The sequence below is a fragment of the Siphateles boraxobius genome, unplaced genomic scaffold (genome assembly GCF_051911475.1).
Source record: "Siphateles boraxobius isolate OS27281-9 unplaced genomic scaffold, OSU_SipBor_1 249, whole genome shotgun sequence".
Taxonomy (NCBI): domain Eukaryota; kingdom Metazoa; phylum Chordata; class Actinopteri; order Cypriniformes; family Leuciscidae; genus Siphateles; species Siphateles boraxobius.
The window spans coordinates 37,501-50,000 of NW_027508865.1; the positions used below are offsets into that span (position 1 = coordinate 37,501).

The window sequence follows — 12,500 nt, forward strand, 5'->3', positions numbered from 1 at the left end:
CTCTCTCTCACACACACACCTCAGTATTATATATAGTCTGACAGCCCAGATCGACAGAACAGGCGGGCGGCATTTGTTCTAGACTCTAGATAGACAGCACACTAGTGTAAGTTATATCGAGTGTGTGAGGATCCTGAATGCAGAACACTATACAGTCACTCACACACACACACCTCAGCGGCTGCTTCATCTCTCACACACCGCGATCTCGACCGGCTCACACACACTCATATAACCCACGTCAGCGTGAACGCGCTTTAGAGAGAGAGATCTCACACCTGAAATCGTTGCTTTTGTCCGGATTCGTTCGGAACCGCTTTAAATCCAAGATGTCCACTGTGGATGTGACACTGCGCATGCGCACACGCATGGACGCGTCAGGGGGAAATGACGTCACTCCTCAGGCGGTGGTTCTCGGGTAGGCGTGGCTTTTCGTTCTCATGTGGGCGTGGCTTTCATCTCCTGACAACAAACCTTCAGCAAATAATATTCACCTCAGCGGTTTCCTCCGCATTATTAATTATTACAAAAACGATTTGTTACATGAAATCAATAATTATAATCATCAACAACATAACATACAAATACAAAATAACTATGTGTGTTGTATATGGTGTTCTCTCGGTGAACAGCAGGCGGCGGTGGCGCGCGCACTGCCCGCTTGCGAGAACGCGCAGAAGAAAGAGACTGTGACGCGAGTTATGCGCGACGCCGCGAGCTGAAGGACAGCGAGTGTGGATTATTATTATTATTATATTGTTTTGAGTGAGTGGATCTATTGTTCGCGGTGAGTGATCGCATGTGCTTTTGTCTACTAGAGAGATTTAATTTTTTATGTATGTATATTATTATTATTAATTATTACAGGGTTGCCAACCTCACGCATTTGGCGTGACACACGCTTAGAGTAAATCTCACATATGAGAATATGTGATTTGAAACAAAGATCAAAAACAAATGTCACCGACACACGGTCATATTAGTTCAAAACAAAACCAGCAATCAATACAGTTGAATGGCTTTAACAGGATACAGGTATTTACAGGTGAACATTGCAGCATAGTGCGCATCGATTATTACATTATGGAGACGCAACATTAATGTTAATGTTCTTCTTGTATTTAACCCTCAGTTATTCCTTACTTATTGGTCACACTCTACTCATTGGTGTGCAAATGTGACCATACACATTAACTATTTTTTAATTAAATATTCTATATTTTAGTTCAATAATATTTATTACATATTTTGAGGAGATCATTTCTAATATGTTGTATTATTTATATTACAATTAGTGTAGTATTAAAGGTTAAAATAGACAAAAGGGTTTTAAACTAGGAAAATTAGAGTCATTTTGTGGGCAGAAAAATAATAATTTCCACTTGTAATGCCATGTTTACCCGCTAGGTGTGGCTCTTCAATAAATATACATAGGTCTACTAGTCTAGTTGCTCAAGAGTATTGCAGGTCATAACAGCTTACTTATTTTTAGCTTTTCATTTAAATAAATATTTAGACTTGATCAAAGACTAGATTTTTCAAATGATTAATTAAAAAAGTTAATAATTTGTATCCTATTATATTTTAATGAAACTCGTATTAGCACACACAAGTAATGAATGCAAGAAAATACTGAATTTAACCCAAGAGGCCCTGAAAAAATAAATCTCACTCCAACCTGTTGGCAACCCTGTGTATATGCACATGTATGATGATTGGAAATGCTTTGGCAATACATTATAACAATTTTCATGCCAATAAAGCACATATTTAATTGAGAGAGAGTGTGTGTGTGTATATTATCAGCTCTAAACTAGTGATCAATAATTTAACATCGATCAGTTATGCTCTCATTACTGCACTATTCATATTTAATCTGTGCTGCAGTGACTGATTCCTTTATTAGTTATCATCTGAATTAGTGCTTTAATTATTTCTGCGGTGTGTCCAGATCGAGGATGAGCGTCGGTCTGCTGTCGCGCGCATTGGGCGCGCTCTGTGTGTCGCGCGCCGTCTCTCCTCAGGTCAGATCTTCATCATAAATTACCTGTCAACATCACTTCCGGTGATCGTTAATAACGTGTCATCTCTCAGATCGCGAGTGTGTCCGCGGCTCTGACCGGAAGTCGCGGCTTCATGACGAGCGCGTGTGAGTGTCAGAACCGGAGCCTGTGGAAACAGAGAGAGAAGTACACCGTGCGACCGATCGGCATGAAGAAGACCGGGGGACGAGATCACACAGGTGACACACACACACACACACACACACACACACACTCTCTCTCTCTCTCTCTTTCACACACACATAAACTCTCTCTTTCGCACACACACATACTGACAGTGTTTGTGCTGCGGGGAGGATCGTCACTCACACACACACACACACACACACACACACTCACTGACAGTGTTTGTGCTGCAGGGAGGATCGTGACGCACGGTATCGGCGGCGGACACAAGCAGCGCTACCGTATGATCGACTTCCAGCGTCTGCGCTACGAACCGGGCCGTGAGGACCAGCCCATCGTGGAGAAGGTGGTGGAAGTGCGGTACGACCCCTGCAGGTCAGTGTGTGTGTGTCGGTCCTCATGGTTACACATGGTAACCATCTCGTCCTCGTCACGCGTGTCCTCGTCCCTTGCTCGTCTTTGTTCACACAGATCAGCTGACATCGCCCCTCGCCCCTCGTTTCCTCGCCCCTCGTTTCCTCGCCCCTCGTTTCCTCGCCCTTCGTTTCCGTTTCCTCGCCCCTCGTCACTCGTTTCCTCGCCCCTCGTGTCCTCGTCTCCTCGCCCCTCGTGTCCTCGTCTCCTCGCCCCTCGTTCCATCACTCGTTTCCTCGTCCTTCGTCTCCTCGCCCCCCGTTTCCTCGTCCCTCGTCTCCTCGCCTCCTAGCCCCCCGTTTCCTCGCCCCTCGTCTCCTCGTCCCTCGCTTCCTCGCCCCTCGTCTCCTCGTCCCTAGTCTCCTCTCCCCTCGTTTCCTCATCACTCGTTTTTCTCGCCCCTCATCTCGCCCCTCGTCTCCTCGCCCCTCGTTTCCTCGACCCTCGTCACTCGTTTCCTCGCCCCTCGTTTCCTCCCCCCTCGTCACTCGTTTCCTCGTCACTCGTTTCCTTGCTCCTCTCTCCTCGTCACTCGTTTCCTCGCCCCTCATCTCCTCGACACTCGTTTCCTCGTATCTCGTTTCCTCGTCACTCGTTTCCTCGCCCCTCGTTCCGTCCCTCGTCTCCTCGCCCCTCGTTTCCTCATCACTCATTTCCTCGCCCCTCATCTCCTCGTCACTCGTTTCCTCGTAACTCGTTTCCTCGCCCCTCGTCACTCGTTTCCTCGCCCCTCGTCTCCTCGCCCCTCGTTCCCTCGCCCCTCATCTCCTCGTCACTCGTTTCCTCGTCACTCGTTTCTTCCCCCCTCGTCACTCGTTTCCTCGTCACTCGTTTCCTTGCTCCTCATCTCCTCGTCACTCGTTTCCTCGCCCCTCATCTCCTCGTCACTCGTTTCCTCGTCTCTCGTTTCCTCGTCTCCTCGTCACTCGTTTCCTCGCCCCTCGTTCCGTCCCTCGTCTCCTCGCCCCTCGTTTCCTCATCACTCATTTCCTCGCCCCTCATCTCCTCGTCACTCGTTTCCTCGTAACTCGTTTCCTCGCCCCTCGTCACTCGTTTCCTCGCCCCTCGTCTCCTCGCCCCTCGTTCCCTCGCCCCTCATCTCCTCGTCACTCGTTTCCTCGTCACTCGTTTCCTCCCCCCTCGTCACTCGTTTCCTCGTCACTCGTTTCCTTGCTCCTCATCTCCTCGTCACTCGTTTCCTCGCCCCTCGTCACTCGTTTCCTCGTCTCTCGTTTCCTCGTCACTCGTTTCCTCGTCACTCGTTTCCTCGCCCCTCGTTCCGTCCCTCGTCTCCTCGCCCCTCGTTTCCTCATCACTCATTTCCTCGCCCCTCATCTCCTCGTCACTCGTTTCCTCGTAACTCGTTTCCTCGCCCCTCGTCACTCGTTTCCTCGCCCCTCGTCTCCTCGCTCCTCGCCCCTCATCTCGCCCCCTCGTTTCCTCGCCCCTCGTCTCCTCGCCCCTCGTTCCCTCGCCCCTCATCTCCTCGTCACTCGTTTCCTCGACCCTCGTTTCCTCGCCCCTCGTTTCCTCGTCACTCGTTTCCTTGCCCCTCACCTCCTCGTCACTCGTTTCTTCCCCCTCGCCCCTCGTCACCTGGCCCCTTGTCACCTCGCCCCTCGTCACTCGTTTCCTTGCCCCTAGTCTCCTCTCCCCTCGTTTCCTCGCCCCTCATCTCGCCCCTCGTCTCCTCGCCCCTCGTCTCCTCGCCCCTCGTTTCCTCGACCCTCGTTTCCTCGCCCCTCGTTTCCTCGTCACTCGTTTCCTTGCCCCTCACCTCCTCGTCACTCGTTTCTTCGTCCCTCGTTTCCTCGTCACTCGTCTCCTCGCCCCTCGTTCCGTCCCTCGTCTCCTCGCCCCTCATTCCGTCCCTCGTCTCCTCGCCCCTCGTTTCCTCGCCCCTCGTTTCCTCATCACTCATTTCCTCGCCCCTCATCTCCTCGTCACTCGTTTCCTCGCCCCTCGTCACTCGTTTCCTCGCCACTCGTTTCCTCGCCCCTCGTCACTCGTTTCCTCGCCACTCGTTTCCTCGCCCCTCGTCACTCGTTTCCTCGCCCCTCGTTTCCTTGCCCCTAGTCCCGTCGTCACTCGTTTACTCGCCCCTCGTCTCCTCGACCCTCGTCACTCGTTTCCTCGCCCCTCGTTTCCTCGTCACTCGTTTCCTTGCCCCTCATCTCCTCGTCACTCGTTTCCTCGTCTCTCGTTTCCTCGTCTCCTCGCCCCTCGTTTCCTCGCCCCTCGTTCCGTCCCTCGTCTCCTCGCCCCTCGTTCTGTCCCTCGTCTCCTCGCCCCTCGTTCTGTCCCTCGTCTCCTCGCCCCTCGTTTCCTCATCACTCATTTCCTCGCCCCTCATCTCCTCCTCACTCATTTCCTCGTAACTCGTTTCCTCGCCCCCTCGTCTCCTCGCTTCCTCGCCCCTCGTTTCCTCGCCCCTCATCACGCCCCCTCGTTTCCTCGCCCCTCGTTTCCTCGCCCTTCGTCTCCTCGCCCCTCGTCTCCTCGCCCCTCGTTCCCTCGTTCCCTCGCCCCTCATCTCCTCGTCACTCGTTTCCTCGCCTCTCGTTTCCTCGTCACTCGTTTCCTCCCCCTAGTCACCTCGCCCCTTGTCACCTTGCCCCTCGTCACTCGTTTACTCCCCCCTCGTCACTCCTTTTCTCGTCACTTGTTTCCTCGCCCCTCGTCACTCGTTTCCTCGTTACTCGTTTCCTCGCCCCTCGTTTCCTCGTCACTCGTTTTCTCGCCCCTCGTTTCCTCGCCCCTCGTCCCTCGTTTCCTCGTCCCTCGTTTCCTCGTCCCTCGTTTCCTCGCCCCTCGTCTCCTCGCCCCTCGTCTCCTCGCCCCTCGTCTCCTCGCCCCTCGTTTACTCGCCCCTCGTTTCTCGTCCCTCGTTTCCTCGCCCCTCGTCTCCTCGCCCCTCGTTTCCTCGCCCCTCGTCACTCGTTTCCTCGCCCCACGTCACTCGTTTCCTCGCCCCACGTCACTCGTTTCCTCCCCCCTCGTCACTCGTTTCCTCCCCCCTCGTCACTCGTTTCCTCCCCCCTCGCCCCTCGTTTCCTCACCCCTCCTTTCCTCGGCCCTCTCGTCCTCGCCACTCACTCGCCCTTGTGCACACAGATCAGCTGACATCGCCCCTCGTCACACTTGTTCTTGTGCACACAGATCAGCTGACATCGCACTGGTTGCCGGCGGCAGCCGCAAGCGCTGGATCATCGCCACGGAGACCATGGAGGCGGGAGACGTGATCCGGTCGTCCAGTGCCATTGGACGCATGGCGGTTCTGGCCAAAGAGGGAGACTCCCATCCGCTCGGAGCTCTTCCCATCGGCACACTCATTAACAACCTGGAGCTGCTCCCTGGGAAAGGAGCGCAGTACATCCGCGCCGCAGGTCCGACACACACACCGCACGACACACACTCTCAGTGAGTTGTTCCTGATTGACTCTCCTGTGTGCAGGAACCTGTGGGGTGTTGCTGAGGAAGGTCAACGGCACAGCCATCGTTCAGCTGCCGTCCAAACACCAGATTCAGGTGAGGAAACCCTCGCCACTCTCACTCACTCACAGATTTAAGGTTTTCAAAACCATTTTTTCACTGAGCTCTATGTGCTCTCCGACTAGTAAAGGAGAAAACCTCCAAAGACACATTTAAGTGTTTATTTCATTGCTTTTGATTCATTAGCATTTGTAGATTTAAATCTCAATCTCCACTTCAGCAGCTTCACACACACACCAAATTATTCATATCTACTGTTAATATATCATTATACAACATTTTACTTCTACAAACAGTGATAATGATTTGTTGACAGTGTTTTCAGATTTATGTAGTGGCAAAAGGAAACAAACTACTTCAAACTTTCTGTTCAGGCTTTATCTAGAGTTTCTTTATCTAGTTTGTTTGTGGTCAGCGTAAGCAGTGTGAATGCTCCAGATGTTGTGTGTAAAGCATGTGCTCTCTCAGGTGTTGGAGACGTGTGTGGCTACAGTGGGCCGAGTGTCTAACGTGGACCACAACAAGCGCATCATCGGGAAGGCGGGTCGGAACCGCTGGCTGGGCATCCGGCCCTCGAGCGGCCGCTGGCAGAGGAAGGGCGGCTGGGCGGGTCGCAAGATCCGACGCCTGCCGCCCATCAAGAGCTTCGTCACACCTGCGCAATAAACTGAGCTTGTAATAACGCCTGTGTCACGGGTCACGTCTGTTCACATACACACACACCCGTCTCACGGGTCACGTCTGTTCTCTCACACACACTTGTGCGTCACGTCTGTTCACAAACACACAACACCCACGTGTCATGTCCGTTCACAAACACACAACACTTGTGTGTCATGTCTGTTCACAAACACACGTATCTCGGTTCACGTCTGTTCACAAACACACAACACCCACGTGTCATGTCCGTTCACAAACACACAACACTTGTGTGTCACGTCTGTTCACAAACACACACAACATCTTGTGCGGTTAAAAACTCTTTATTAAACACAACTGCATGTGTAAGCAGGGAAAGCAGCAGCTTATAAAATGACATTTCATACTCCAAATGTAAAACATGCAAAGGTAAAATCGTGTTTTCAAAAGTGTTGTGAAAAAATGAGGTCCTGTGCAAAAGTGCTGCGGTCCGCGTCACAAATACTGTATGAAACGTAGTCGTTATTAATGTGCTGTGGAGTTATGAAGTCATGCGTTTAATATGATACTTTGAGAAGAGTTCATGTCTCTCTCGTCTAACAGACGTACACCGAATCCCTTCAGCAAATGATGTAAACGCACACGTGGAAAGAGCTCATAGTGGTTCTTAATGCAATAATTCAACCAAAAATCATCATCATTCTGTCATTATTTACTCAGAATACCCAAACTACTTCTGTGAAACTCAAAAGATGATATTATGAAGAACGTTGGGAACCAAACAACATTGGACCCCATTGACTTTCATTATATGTCCAATTAAACACAGGCTTTGTTCCATAGAAGAAAGCCAGTGTTTCAGGTTTGGGAGGGAGAGTAAATGATGACGCATTAAAGCAAAGTGTTCATATCTCCAGAACTCAGTTTACCGTAGTAAAAGTGCAAATACTGCGTGTGAATCTGGTGTTGATGAAGCAGCTTTCAGGAACCGGAGTCTGTTGGCATTTTAAGTGGTCATTTTGGGAGTAAAAACAAGGTACTAAGCATCTCAATACATTCATCAGCAAAAATGACTAAATGAGGGTCACCATGGAAACAATCACATGAGAAGCACCATTAAACATTCAACACACACCAATCAAACCGTCCAACAATAAGATGAACACACTGATTAATTCAGCATGTAGTGAATGCAAACAGTTGTCAGATCAGCTGCTGCTAAACTGCGTGAAGGACTGAAGAAAACCAGTGTTGAAAAAGATTAAGACTGAAGCACAGACACTCAATCTCCCATGATGCATCAGATTGTTCCTGTCACTCATAAACAGGACAGAGATGTGTGCGTCTGCCGCTCGTGCTGAAACTGCAAAATATGGCATGTCAGAATTACACTAGCTTTCATTCACGTCAGACTAAGTGTCCGCTTTACTCTGACTGAGGTCTATGGTCACATGACCACAGCTTCACTAGTAACACTGGTTCAACACGAGTGTGTTTGTGCTGTATGATGGACAACAGAAGCATATCTGTAAAGGTTCACGTTCACACCAAGAACGATAACTATATTAGCAGATGATATTCTTCTGTGGATTATAAGCGCTGCAGTTTGGCGTCTGTCGCTTTAAATGTTCGAGTTCTTAAAGCAGGATGGATTCTGATTGGCTGTCAGTGTTTTTATGGTTCATCAGCAGGAATAAACTCACTCTGAAAGTGATTCCAACGAGATCATTCTTCTATGTCGTTATCATTATAGCGGATATGAAAACATTATGCTTTTCATCCTTGGCTCACTCAGTTTATGTTTAAAATACACTTAATATTCAGTAATATTCCTGATTTAACTACACTGACACTGAATTATCTGAATAATGACTCTTCTGTAGAGCTGCTTTACAGATCAAAGCGCTGTAGAAATAAAGCTGACTCGACTTAGTGTGAACGCGCCTTTAAGCTCGTGTCATGTGACAGTCATGCTAACTTTCTTCAAACATTTACACACATCATAGAGGTATTATTGCTAAAGTGCCAGGAATTCTTCGTCTGTCCAAAGTTTGTGTGCTTTGAAAAGGCAGGTTCAGTTTAGCGTTTCAAATTCATTGTGTAACTACAAAATATCACAAAGACACAAAACAGCTTTTACATTTGGGGTAAAAAAACATCCATTTAAATTCACAGCAAAACACGTCAACACGACCTCTCGACACACACACGTGTTCAGGATCCGTCCCATCATGCAACATTCTACACAGGATTTCACAGAAATTATAAAGTAGCAAAAATAACAGAAAGTGCTTGACGTTTGCCGTCGCCGTACAGTTCGTCATGACCTACAAATATATATATTCATATAAAATATCACTAGTGCTGTTTATTTAGTGTCAAAAACAGCAACTGAAAACACACAACGATAGAAATGAACTGAAGACAGTCAGGTTTCCATGGGAAACTCGTCACTGAACGTCGCGTGGCTTTTCTCCTACAGTACACACACACACACTCACACACACGCCTGTAGGATGTCACATGGGTTTGCTGTAGCCGAACACACCGACGGGGAAGTGCTTGACGTGAGTCGGCCACTGGGCGGCCAGCTGGAAGAACTTCACATCGTTCCACTCCACGCCGTCGATCGAGACTGAAACACACACACACATTCACTGTCACTGACCTCCAACACACACACTGAGGCGAACTCCTGACTGAACAATTCAAAATCATTCTGGAGGTTATGAGTCATCGACAGCCGTCTCCTCTGTCACTCCCGGGCCTCGTCGTGGGAGTTCTGGGGACCGAGTCCCTGGGGCCGGACCGGGCCGGATCGGGCTTGAGGAGTGGAGACCCACAGAGGAGGAGTTTACCAGCGCCGGATGATTCTATATACCTGATGACATCAGCATTGAAGACTTTTAACATCATTTGAGCTCAAAGCTCACTTTCAGACAGCAGCGAGTGTTTGAATAACTTCTGTTTGACCCGATGTGGACTCGGAACACCGTATAAGGCAGAAATATTTATATGAAATGCAAAAGACTATGTGCGCTAACTATTACCATAGTAAACATGGTAAATATGACCGCTTGAAGTAATCAGAAAAATCATAGGCGATCACAATCATGTTTTTATTTTATCTGTCAGTACGTCTCGTCTCTTTATACCGGACTGTCTGATATCCATATTTAGCTCTGCATGTGTCATCTTCCTCTGTTTCTCAGACTGAAAGTATAACTGTGCTGGGAGAGAGTGCTAAAGCTCCTCAGGGAGTATTTTTGGTGGCATATTTGTAGAAATGCTGATTCTTTCTAAATGTGATGTAAACATACTGTCCTGTGAGTAAATAAACAGAAACCGACACAGCTGAATTAAGTACATGTGTCCTCTTTCTTTTGTGATTAAACGGTAAATACCACTTTATCTCTGTGTGACTAATGTGCAATTTTGACACAAATTAATTCATTATGATCAATGTATCAATTTCTATTGTAAACCTGTGGTAAAACATCCATCCTTGGGTTTCAAATCTTTAAGTAAACAACAAAAATGTCAGTAAACGGTTGCTTTTATCATGTTGGTTTTGCGATCTCGCTAGTTTCCAGTGATTAGTTTTCTGATAAACTTCCATTAGTTGGTGAAATGATGTGTGTGTGTGTGACGTTGATCCAGAGAGGTGTGTTTTAGTGAAGCGCTGGCCCGGCGCAGCAGGTTTTGGGCTGTTCCAGGACCGAGGCCATTAGCCCCGCCCACCCGTTTAAAGCCCTGGTCACACGCGACTTTTCAGTGTGAATCACCAATAAATACGTTGATACACACACACAGGAACATTACATGATATTAAATATCAATGTTTCAAATTAAGTTACATGAATACATGAACTTTTATGTCCCGGAATGCTTTTCTTCAAACAGCATAAAGCAGCCATGTGACTGTATATAAGTTCTTTGAATGCATGATTGCTTCCACATTTTACAGCGCAGAGTTTGGAAAATTGTGAGAAAATTAACAGCAACATTAAATCTTGATGATTATTGTGTAATTATTTGTGATTGACAGTTAATAGAAATATGACAGAAAGAGTTTGTTACTGGAGAACACTGAATGCATACGCAGGGTGTGTGTTAAACTGAGTGCGTAACGAAGCGCAACTCTGAGCATGGTGTGTGTGTGTGTGTGTGTGAATGAGTGTGAATGTGTGTGTGTTAAAATGCACCTCTGAGCATGGTGTGTGTTTGTGTGTGTGTGTGTGTGTGTGTGTGTGAATGAGTGTGAATGTGTGTGTGTTAAAATGCACCTCTGAGCATGGTGTGTGTGTGTGTTTGTGTGTGTGTGCGTGTGTGTTTGTGTGTGTGTGTGTGTGTGTGTGTGTGTGTGTGTGTGTGTGTGTGTGTGTGTGTGTGTGTTTGTGTGTGTGTTAGTGGTTGAACCGACTAATGCCGTGACGCTTTAAGCTTGACGTAGACTAGTCGCGTTGATCATGTGACACTATGATTGCGCTAATTTTGATACTAACATGTTGCAGACGACAACAGATGAAGAGCCCAGGGGGTCATTGCAGCAAGAAAGCAGCATTGGTACATCAAGTGTGTGTAAATACTTTACTAACCTAACACTAGATATTGTTGAAAACGAAAGTAAAAGCATGACGCACGCTCATTGTTTTACCGGGAAATGAGAGTTCAGTCTCCTTATTAAAATATCATTTTTTTCTTATATTTATTTAAACATAGTAATGATGTAGGCTACCTCTAATTCACCCGCAGTTCATTGTTTTGTATTAGGCTACTTGGATCTGGGCATCACTAACGCGCAGATGTGAATTTATAGCTTTTTTTCCTTTACTTTTTTCTTTTCATCCTGAATGATGATGTAAACAGCGGGCTATTTACACCTAGCCACTTCATGTGTTTCTGTGATCTGATAGCTGTCCGGTCGTGAAAAGACCAGGTGTAAATGCCCTCCGAAACGCATTCGAGATGGATTTAAATCCGATCGCTCAAACCACTTCAGGAGGAGGTCTGGGCCGCTTAACAGACGAAACTGCATCTGGTTGTTGAAAGAAACCACATATGTAAATTGGACTTCTCCCAACAATGCTAAAAATAAACGTGTGCGAGTGTCTTAGCCTAGGCTATATTTCATGTTATATTCATTATATGACGAAGCTAGGCAACACGCATCACCGCAGAGATGAGCAGCTCGAGCATCTATTCGTCAACGTGCAAACTATCGCAATCAAAGTGACAGTAAGTCGCAGACGCTTAACACACAATCATCTTCATTAAAAGTAAAGAAACAAAATGGTCTTACCAGTGCTGTCTCTCTTATTGCGGTCTTTGATTTTGAAATGAGCTGATAATCAATAAAATGCAGCTCATTACTGTTGCTTTCGGTGACGTGAACTCCGTTAAATCTGCATATAGCGCGATGTTTGAAGATCGGATTTATATCCGTTTTGCGAAAACATCTTTACACTCAGGTGTAAATGGAATCGTTTTGATAAATCAGATCAGTAAAAACGCATGAAGTGACCAGGTGTAAATGGCCCCATTATGAGCTGTCAGCATCTGTATAATTTTCTGTTAATTAATTGCAAATTATGTTAAATCTCTTGTGTTTTTTTGAATGACGTCATCGACTAGTCGACGTCGACTCGACTTTGATGTCATAACAGAAAAATCTGAAGTCGTTCAACCCCTAGTGTGTGTGTGTGTGTGTGTGTGTGTGTGTGTGTGTGTGTGTGTGTGTGTGTGTGTTAAACTGCACTTCTGAGC

General features: G+C 47.3%; 3 protein-coding genes and 1 long non-coding RNA gene across 6 annotated transcripts in view; 1 reads left to right on the plus strand and 3 right to left on the minus strand.

Annotated features, from left to right (window-relative positions):
- LOC143749454 (kinesin light chain 1-like) overlaps positions 1–390 on the minus strand; it is a 36,085-nt gene extending 35,695 nt beyond the window's left edge. The window contains exon 1 of the mRNA XM_077241951.1: positions 279–390. The gene's annotated coding sequence lies outside the window, so the exon portion shown is untranslated. The remainder of the gene's footprint in view (positions 1–278) is intronic.
- A 268-nt stretch (positions 391–658) lies between these two features.
- On the plus strand, positions 659–6,777 carry mrpl2 (mitochondrial ribosomal protein L2). The gene is made up of 7 exons (XM_077241956.1): positions 659–787; positions 1,952–2,024; positions 2,095–2,242; positions 2,423–2,564; positions 5,763–5,989; positions 6,058–6,131; positions 6,564–6,777. The coding sequence occupies exons 2-7, from the start codon at positions 1,959–1,961 to the stop codon at positions 6,759–6,761; spliced, it is 855 nt and encodes a 284-aa protein (XP_077098071.1). The 5' UTR covers positions 659–787; positions 1,952–1,958; the 3' UTR covers positions 6,762–6,777.
- A 285-nt stretch (positions 6,778–7,062) lies between these two features.
- Positions 7,063–12,500, minus strand: part of LOC143749451 (phosphofurin acidic cluster sorting protein 1) — a 70,317-nt gene continuing 64,879 nt past the window's right edge. For 2 of the 3 annotated variants that reach the window (XM_077241946.1, XM_077241947.1), the window contains exon 24: positions 7,063–9,369. In XM_077241946.1, the coding sequence (XP_077098061.1) occupies positions 9,254–9,369 (116 nt within the window). In that variant the 3' untranslated portion in view covers positions 7,063–9,253. Of the gene's footprint in view, positions 9,370–12,452 lie in introns of those variants that run through there. The other variant, XR_013206980.1, reaches the window with a different exon arrangement.
- LOC143749461 (uncharacterized) overlaps positions 10,553–12,500 on the minus strand; it is a 2,032-nt gene continuing 84 nt past the window's right edge. Inside the window, exons 1-2 of the long non-coding RNA XR_013206983.1 lie at positions 12,493–12,500; positions 10,553–10,874 (exon numbers count right to left, since the gene is read on the minus strand). The exon at positions 12,493–12,500 is cut by the window's right edge and continues 84 nt beyond it. This is a non-coding gene — a long non-coding RNA (uncharacterized LOC143749461). The remainder of the gene's footprint in view (positions 10,875–12,492) is intronic.

Bases quoted from the DNA above. Each gene is read 5' to 3' on its own strand.
- mrpl2 (XM_077241956.1), top strand. From the start codon at position 1,959: ATGAGCGTCGGTCTGCTGTCGCGCGCATTGGGCGCGCTCTGTGTGTCG. The intron at 2,243-2,422 runs GTGACACACACA...TTTGTGCTGCAG, and splicing joins CGGGGGACGAGATCACACAG to GGAGGATCGTGACGCACGGT. The intron at 2,565-5,762 runs GTCAGTGTGTGT...TTGTGCACACAG, and splicing joins GTGCGGTACGACCCCTGCAG to ATCAGCTGACATCGCACTGG.